The 8,850-nt window shown below is 33.9% G+C and overlaps 1 protein-coding gene across 3 annotated transcripts; it reads right to left on the bottom strand.

Annotated features, from left to right (window-relative positions):
- Nucleotides 1–1,261: 1,261 nt before the first annotated feature.
- On the bottom strand, nt 1,262–6,032 carry LOC129284884 (uncharacterized). Of its 3 annotated transcripts, none has more exons than XM_054920382.1 (8): nt 5,751–6,032; nt 4,728–4,916; nt 4,150–4,629; nt 3,794–3,828; nt 3,574–3,666; nt 3,287–3,440; nt 2,537–3,186; nt 1,262–2,308 (listed from the first exon to the last, which is right to left on the bottom strand). In XM_054920382.1, exons 1-8 carry the CDS (start codon nt 5,881–5,883, stop codon nt 1,364–1,366), a joined length of 2,679 nt encoding a protein of 892 aa, XP_054776357.1. In that variant the 5' UTR covers nt 5,884–6,032; the 3' UTR covers nt 1,262–1,363. The 3 variants fall into 3 exon arrangements, with proteins under 3 accessions (XP_054776357.1, XP_054776366.1, XP_054776377.1); XM_054920391.1 differs by having other exon boundaries at nt 3,290–3,440; XM_054920402.1 differs by having other exon boundaries at nt 3,293–3,440.
- Between the last annotated feature and the right edge of the window lie 2,818 nt (nt 6,033–8,850).

Raw genomic sequence — 8,850 nt, 5'->3', positions numbered from 1 at the left:
GTCTCATCATTGCTGCAATCATATTTAGCTCTTAAGCATTCAACCAAGAGAGTATCATGCTTGGTTAATAGAGTCCAACAGAGTTTATACATGAAGGCTTTATTTTTGGTGCCCAGGTCTTTGAACCTCAAGCCACTTTCAGGTTTTTCGTTAATAAAATTCTACCAAGAAAGGGTTTCTTTTCATGTAATGTTTGAGTCTTCCTTTATTGTTTTGTTGGCTTCAGAAATAAAGCTTCCATAGGCTACTCCATTGAAACCCATAAGCGACTCCTTATATGAAAAGGATTTCTTTTCATTCTATTGAGGTAGAGGATGTTCCTACCCAGCATCATGATCCATCTCAGATGACCCTTCATTTGGAGAAAGAGTCGGAGAGTCAATATTCTGCATGGGAGAAGACGAGGCATGTTCGTCCATGGATGAGAATGCCATCTCCAAGACATTAGTTTTTAGCTTAATGCCACCTTCCTTTACTAAATCTTCCATTGGCCGGTTTGGCGGCTGTTTTCAAAGGCCATTACTATCAATTTCCATGAGAGCCCAGGCATGCAACCCAAGAGAGAGACCTAAAATTACCTAATAGCCCTTACAATGTAATTTTTGTGAGATTTTCAGTTTTTGCCTGTGGCTGTGTTCTGTTTTTCCTTCCCTGTTCAAATTGCATAAATTAATTTTTGAATCGATAAATTTGACTTTAAATTTTAGATTTAAAATCTTATATTTAAAATTTATCTTTATAATTTTTTTGTTTATATAGTATAAACAAATTTAAAATTAAAAAACAATGAAAAAGGGAGTTGGGAAAAAAATGAAAAGAAATGAAAGGATTAAAATATATTTCAAATAACTAAGACGCAGGATGGGTATAAAATTATAAAAAATTATATTATATCAATCCAAATCGCTAAATTTTTATGATACAAATAGATCTAATTTAAATCCAAATTTTCACACCTTGTTGATTTTGAGCGCTCTACTCTGTTTATCCTTTAACTGCTTTAGCAAAAATTTGCGACGTTATTCTGAGTTCTAACCATTTTTCTTTTGGTGGGATTACGACAGCATTTACATATATACGCAAGTAACCAAAGAGAACGCAAATCTCCTCAATTATCCAATTCCTCCAAATCCATTCCCAATCTTCCATGACTAAACACAAAAACACTGCGGTTTATTTTCGGGCGATTATATGTAGGATCGTAATGTAATTCACATATTTAAGTTCTCGTGCTTCGGAATGATAATTCTTCTAATCAATAGCCTGAATATGATAAGTCAAATTAGAATCAAAACTTCAATAATTTCATTTTTCGCACAAAACAGAATCTAAAGAATCAATAGCCAAACTTTTCGAGGCAACCTCAGTTCTCTTTGCTCATGCTCTGTGGCAAGGACAAGTTTGATTTTACCTCTGCAACTGACGATTCTGCAGAAACTCTGACCAAGCCATCCATATTGCAAAAGGATTCTTTGACAGCAAAGGGTTTCCTTATGTGAGCTGGTGAATATAGATCCTTGCGACTAGACAACTCCACAACATTAAGATTATCTTGGGAGTTGACGTCTGACTGAGAGCAATGACTATCGAAGTTTTTCTGTATCTTCGAATTTATATCCATAACTCCAAGTTGACGGTTCAAACTATTAATTTCCGTAGCAATTGAATTCTTAGGATTATGGTCTCCAACCATAATATTGTTGTCTGGTCTATTCAATGAAGGCATGTTACCAGTACCTTCTGGACTCAATTTATCCATGGAAATGTCCATTGCTTCCTTGGTTTTCATCGCTTCATGAAGTACCGGACCTTCAACCTTTGGGAGATCAGATTCGCCACATTTAAGGCCTTTCCCAACAATCACACGAGATGAATTTTCAACATCACAAGTAGAACTTGAATCACTTTTATTAGGCTTTTCATCAGCAGTTCCATTTTTCTGTACCATACCAAGATTGAGATCTTGCATTCCTACAGGACGTCCTTCAGTCATGTTGTTACTCATGTTTCTGGTTGTGCTTTCAAGGAAAGTCTTGTTTGGAACTTCCACGGATATCTCAGAAGAGCTTTCAACATTCTGCAAAGCGCTAGGAGTCATATCATCATGAACGGGATTTGCTTGTGAAGTTTGCCGGTTATTGAGTTGTGCGTTTTTTATTGACACGTTGGATCTAGCTGACTGAACTTTTCCAAGCTTTGCTTTGTTTTGGCCTTCACTTGGACCAACACTACTTCCATAGGGCAAGCCACGAGGTACAACAGAGTGTGGCTGCATTCCCCCACGAGGGGTGCACCCTGACGATTTCATCTGCACAAGAAGTTTAACACTAAATCAACAAATTGGTGCAATATGGAAATGCGGAAAGAAATGGGTAAAAATAATAATTTATAAAAATATCTTCTGCATCGATCAAAAACAATATAGACTTTAAGCTAAATGACCAGGTCATTATGACAAAAACTTCTGATGAATTTCAGAAAATCGCTCTAGGAAAAACCTAAATACATCAAAGACATACAAAAATGTAGAACTCACCCCATCAAAAAAGCCAATCTTTGGTGAAGGCATTCGAAGGCCCGTTGGTTTCATGGGAGCTGATGGAAGGACTGTTCCTGCAGAAATGGACCTTGCACACTGACTGGCAGACCCAGTCAACTGACTCTCCTGCCCCTCTAAGCTTGAATCACTTGGAGAATTTAGAGAACTTGAAGCTTGTCGCGCATCAGTGTCTGAGAAGACCTTCCTGCAAGAGCTACTATCACTGCTAGTCCTTGAGCTATTAGACCTATTTTTACTCATACAAGTTGATGATGAAGACTCTGAAGACCGGTCACTGATAGAGCTAGCAGGTGAAATGCTAGAAGAGAGCTTGGTGACAGACATCAAGCCTGAGAAGCTATGATTCCCAGAGTTGGCTTTATTTCTTGGAGCAATTTTTGATGGTGTCCTGACAACTGAGCCAGATGCGGGTGGCTTAATGGTGCCAGCACCAACCTTTCTGCTGATGGAATTCAAAGGAGATTTACTGATATTACCAGATGAATTGCTACCAGAAGATGTGGGTCTTGATTTTGTCTTGGTTGCTACTGATGGAGCTGAGGAAGATTTGGATGCTACTGCGGTCTTAGGCACGATACCTCCAGAGCCCCCAATGGTGGGTGCTTTTGGCACTGAACACACATTTCCTGAAAGGTCAAATTAACCAAAAAAATGATTTACAAATCAGAGAGGTATAATCTTGGGCCTAATTTTGGAAAACAAAATAAAGCCAGAGCAAAGGTTAACCACCACCAACTCGTTTTGTTTTGTCCTTTTCACTTCCAACATGCAGACCACCAAGAGAGGCTCTCTTTGTTGACATTGTTAAACGTGGAGTTGCCTTGGCAGGTAATTTAGGTTGCTTTGCAGTAGATGGCTCTCCCCTCCTGGCACTGAGCTTCTTCAAAACAAAAGAAACTGGTGTTAGCAACATAAAGTCACCAAAATTTTTAAGACTTCTTGACCTCCGCCTGAGCATTAGTTTGCCTACGTAGAGCAATGAGTTCTCTTCTCGCGTTTCTATATATTCATACCTGTGAAACTGGGGGACGCACAGGATTCTTGGTCATTTTTCCCAATAGTTGCACGCTGGTGGTACTTGGATTCTTAGAAGATGAGGCTTTCAACTAAAATAAACAAGAAGTTGTTTGAGGGATTTCTCTTAAAATTGTCTTTTTTTTTTCCATGAGATGAGAAGGAAATCATTGAAAAATTCAAATTATAAACATGTATTGATATTAAATCTAGTCCTACCTTGTTTCCAGAAGCCATGCAAGTCGTTTTTATCACTGGAAAGGGGGAAAAAAACAATTTAAGTAGACAATCAACTACCACAGCAGAAGTCAAGAATATAAGAACAGAGCGATTAAATAGTATTCATCCTGCTTTCTGCCTTGCTCATGACATGGTCAAAAGTGCAAAGGAAAAATTAGTGGCATGCAGAAAAGATTGCGGCTTAATTATAGACAAGAGCCCAATGCTCATCATGGTAAAGAGCTTATCCAGTCTAATTCTACAAATTTTCATAACCCCTTTAAGCGTGTTAACTAGGTAGCTAGAAATCGCCAGTACGACAATACAAAGTTTAAAGTCAGAGAAGAGAAACTTACAGTCAACAGTCTGGAGTCCTACAACACCGGATGACACTTGGCTATTTCTACTCGCCACATCGGAAGTTTCGCTGGATTTCTGAATTGAAGCTCTTACTTCGTCAAATAAATTAGCCTCTATACTTTCTAGAGTCAAGCTATCGCTTTCTAACGCAGAGACGGACTCACACGACTTGTGCACATCCTCTTTAATTCCTGGTAATGGCCGTTTACAGTCATCGGTCTGGGACCCTGCTACGCCTGACGTCAGTTTGCTGTTTCCAGATGCCACCTCAGACATCTTGCCTGATTTCTGAATTGAAGCTCTTATGTCCTCGAATAAATCAGCCTCTAGACTTTCCAGCGTCAAGCTATCACTTTCTAACGTAGAGATGGAATCACAAGACATGTATAAGTCCTCTTTAATTCCCGGTAGTGCATGCTTTTCATCCTTCTCTGCACCTTCAATTATGCTGGACAACTCCTCAGGATCCAAAACACCTGAATACAATAAACACATGGCACTAAAAATGAAAAACAACAGACGTCTTAATGAAGCAAGAAAACAACGCAAGTTCCAAGGGTTCAAAGATACGTACCAGCGCTTGTGAAAAAAGCACTATCCCAAGCTAAACTTTTACGCAAATTGCACTTGTTTTTCTTTGCCTTTCCCATTTCAAAGGTTTCATTTGGCCGGGGCTCCTGCTCCCACTCTTCAAGTTTGCTTACTGCGTCCTCGAACTTTTTTGAGTTTGGAGTGTCTAACAGCTCTGCATGCTCTTGGTTTTCTGAAAACATGTTATTTAAATAAGAATTAAAAATATGCATATTAATTTGAATGATTCAAAAGAAGGGGAGGTAAAGAGAGTCTACATAGATTTGCACACAAATCTTAGAAGTGAACAAAACATGAGATTAAGACATGAAAAGCCCGGGCCAAGAAAAAGACATGGTCCTATAAATAATATGTTAAACTCAGTGCTTTGCGATTACATAGGAAATACAAGTCAACACCTTGCAACGAGTGATCCACCATAATTATATAGTCGAGTGACTGAGATACAACAGCCAGTGCGACAACTGACAATCATAACATCACTTATGCTTCGTCCCATTAGCCTCTAAATGCATAAATCTAACAAAAATGTCATGAATGAGTTTCATCTGGTTATATAAAATCGTAAACGTATCACTGAAGTCAAGATGCTAGGACAGGCGGAGATTCCTGAGGATATCATATCATAATTGAGACCACAAGTATGTAGCTCAAAATTAGTTCTACTTATTTCCTAGAAACAATAAACCTTGATATCACTGAGATTTGCAGTGAGCAAGTTCTGCTTTCTTTGTTTTCTTTTCCTTAAAAACAGAAAGAAGGAAACATCTTAGCCAAATGAACCAGTAATACCCTATGTGAACAAGAGCAAGTATCAAAACCATCAGTAATTCAAGGTTCCGACAGCGTTCGAATGACGAAACACCAGTGAGGTAATTTAATAGAAACGTTAAGCGAAGTTAAGCAATAAAATCCCAACCAACAATCAGAATTTGATACGTCACGTATATCAGGACAATAGAAATTTTGAGTAATATCGCAGGCAACTGGGAGTTAAAAGGCCAACCGGAAAGGTGAACCGAATCTTGATTGTCGGGATTCCCCGAAAGGGGATCAAGAAGCGAATCGTCGGCCGACAAGACGTCGATAATGCTAAGTCGCCGATCTTGAACATCCTTCTGTCTTTGAGAACCCTGCATTTCAGAAAATATGATCGATCTGAAACGCGCTTAACCAGCGAAGACAAGCAAGGATGCGAAAGATTCTGAAAGAACAATCGAAAGTGAGGATCAGAGTAGGGCAACTCTCAGAGTCAGGGGCCAAGATAGGAGGAAGTTGTCCGATTTGAGAATTTTGAACTGAGGAAGAAGCGGCTTTTTGATTCATTGTATTTAAAATAAATAATTAAGCATTTAGCTTTTTTAAATGAAAAATAAAGAAGACAGGGGGGAAATGGGAGCGGCATGTGGCACACCATTAAGCCGCAACAAACTTCGGCTCCACGTTCAGAGTTCAAACTGTGAAATTCCGCAAATAAGATGAAAGTGAATTTTTTTAATTTAATTATTCATTATTTAGTAATTTTTTGGCCCAAGAAAACCATTTAGTTCTATATTTATTTAGAAAAATAATAATAAAATTAAAAAATAAATTAATAATAATTAAATTCTCGACAAATATTTTATAAAATAAATTATAGTAAATATTAATTAACAGTTATAAATAAGAATTCATATCTTAAATTAATTGTTATATTTAAAATTTAAATATTATATTTGTAATTAAAATTTTTAAATTTATAACTACTTAAATTAATATTTATAATTAATTTTTTTAAAAAAATTTATTAAGAACCTGGATATTATTAATTTTCTTTTTTAAAATTTAATTGTCATTCTTCCTATTTAGTTTCCTTAATATAAGTTTTTTCATTTATAAAATTGAAATCATTAACCATAGTAATGGGAAGCGGGAATGATTTTATCAAGATTTTAAAAAATTAAATTGGTCATCAAACCAAGTGAAACATTAGTTTAAAGTTTAATGGTCGAACTATGATTGAATCATAATCAAAATTTATAAATAATTTAATTATTTTTAATAATATACATACAAAAATGAAAAATAAATCTACCAATAATTATAAAACCAACATTTAATTTAAAAAATATTCAACTAAATGTAATTGTTCATAATTTGTTTTAAAAAAATCTCTCTATGTAGCATCCATTTGCGTCCTCTCCGCAATTTCCAAAGCAAAACCACTAATATACTCCACATGCATAAAAATTCTAAAAACATCACGTTATATTTAAATAACATTAATTTAAATCAATTCTTCCTATCTTGCGTTGATCCAAAAATTTTAAAGTAAGGCTGTCAAACTTACAAATTAAAATAAATTTGTGATATGAAGGTAAACTTAAATCATAAATTTAGATAATAAATTTGTAAGAATTTACCGTTATTAATAAATAACTATTAAAAATATATGATTAAATAATTAAAATGTAAAATATGATCATAATTTAATTTAAATATATTTTAAATTTAAATATAAATTATTAAAATTAAATCCATCTACGTGAATAAATTATCATACTTAATGTAAAAATTTTAAAGTAGAGCAATTTAATTTTAGTATTCCTAGTTTTTATTAATATTAGTTTTTTGGCTCTTTAACTTTTATTTTTATTTGAAGCAGGTCTTATCATTTTTATGACTGAATTTTACATAATATATATTTAACACGTTCAACTCAATAAAAAATCAATAAATTTAATTGAGTTTGCATTTAATTTGAGTTTTTAAATAAACTGAGATGATTTTGTAAATTAAAAATATAAACAGTAAACTCAATGAATTAATTTGTGAGTTAATTGAGTATGCATTTAATCTGAATTTATAAATAAATTAATATAATTTTATAAATTAAAAATGTAAAAACAATGACTCAGAAAGTTAACTTGAGAGCTTGATAGTAATGGTCCCTCTCCTATTCATTTTCTTCCTGCTATCCATCTCTCTTTAATAATAATAATAAAATAATAATAATGATGATGATAATAAAAGCACGGCTACAAGCTTGCAGCGACAAGTCTTCAAAGGAATGTCCACTGCTTGTAGGAGGCGAAGGCTGATGGCCCTTTTCCTTCCATATTTTCGAGAGCCGGTCTTCTTCCTTATTTCTCTTCGTCGTCGGCCTGAAAGCTTGAAATAAATCTGTAGCATTTTTCCTCCAATCTCATGGTTTTGGTGCAGATTTTGGGACGCAAGCAGCACGCCAAATGTGATGTTTACAGTAAAATAACTTCTCTTCTTGCATTTTTTCTAAAATCTCTTTTATTTCTTCACATTTCATCTTTTCTCCTAGCTACTCAGTTCTTACTTTTTTCCTTTTAGACCTAATCGCTTGAACCAGTAAATCAGATGGTTTTTTTTTATAATCAATTCGCTGACCTAATCCTGGTTTTGCACCATCAACCGCACCGGATTGGTGACCAGTTCTCAATTTAATTGGTTGATTTGGCGATCTGATTCAGTTTTTAACGCCTTGAATTTTATAGTCACAACTATTCTTGCATTTAAATGCATAACAGAAAATAATAAAATTGTATATCTTAATCTTAATCAATGGGCAAAATAGAGATTACATTTACATCAAATCAAATAAGTAGTCTTTGAAATAACCATGTCGTCCAATAATTTAGTTGAAAAAAATATATTTTTCTATTATTTTTTAATGAAAAGAAATTTTTAAAAATAATAAAAAAAAGAGAAACATTTCCAGCCGTACAAACAGCCAATTTTTAATGATTAAATAACCTACCACCTTGTAAGAGTATTTGAATTTTAATTGGATATAATTAATTATAAAAATAATTGATTAATATAATTAACTTTAATTACAATTGACTATGTTATAATACAACCTATTTATATATTATTTTTTTAAATTGATTTTGGCTACATAAATTATCATAAAATACATTATGTTTTAAAATTAAATTATTGATAAAGTTGTATTTAATATTATTAAATTTGTTAAACTTTATTTGAGAAATAAAATATATTATTTAACAGTAAAATTGAATTAATAAGCAATCTCTCAAAGCTTATTTTGAAATGTGATTTTAGCTCAATAATCAATTATAAAAAAATTGATT

Source organism: Prosopis cineraria, unplaced genomic scaffold (assembly GCF_029017545.1).
Source record: "Prosopis cineraria cultivar Desert tree isolate PC_DT_omini unplaced genomic scaffold, ASM2901754v1 PC1, whole genome shotgun sequence".
In the NCBI taxonomy this organism is placed as follows: Eukaryota; Viridiplantae; Streptophyta; class Magnoliopsida; order Fabales; family Fabaceae; genus Prosopis; species Prosopis cineraria.
This window is presented reverse-complemented; position numbering and strand designations above follow the sequence as displayed.

Bases quoted from the DNA above. Each gene is read 5' to 3' on its own strand.
- LOC129284884 (XM_054920382.1), bottom strand. From the start codon at position 5,883: ATGCAGGGTTCTCAAAGACAGAAGGATGTTCAAGATCGGCGACTTAGC. The intron at 4,917-5,750 runs GTTGGCCTTTTA...ACATGTTTTCAG, and splicing joins AGATTCGGTTCACCTTTCCG to AAAACCAAGAGCATGCAGAG. The intron at 3,441-3,573 runs GTATGAATATAT...TTTGTTTTGAAG, and splicing joins TGCGTCCCCCAGTTTCACAG to AAGCTCAGTGCCAGGAGGGG.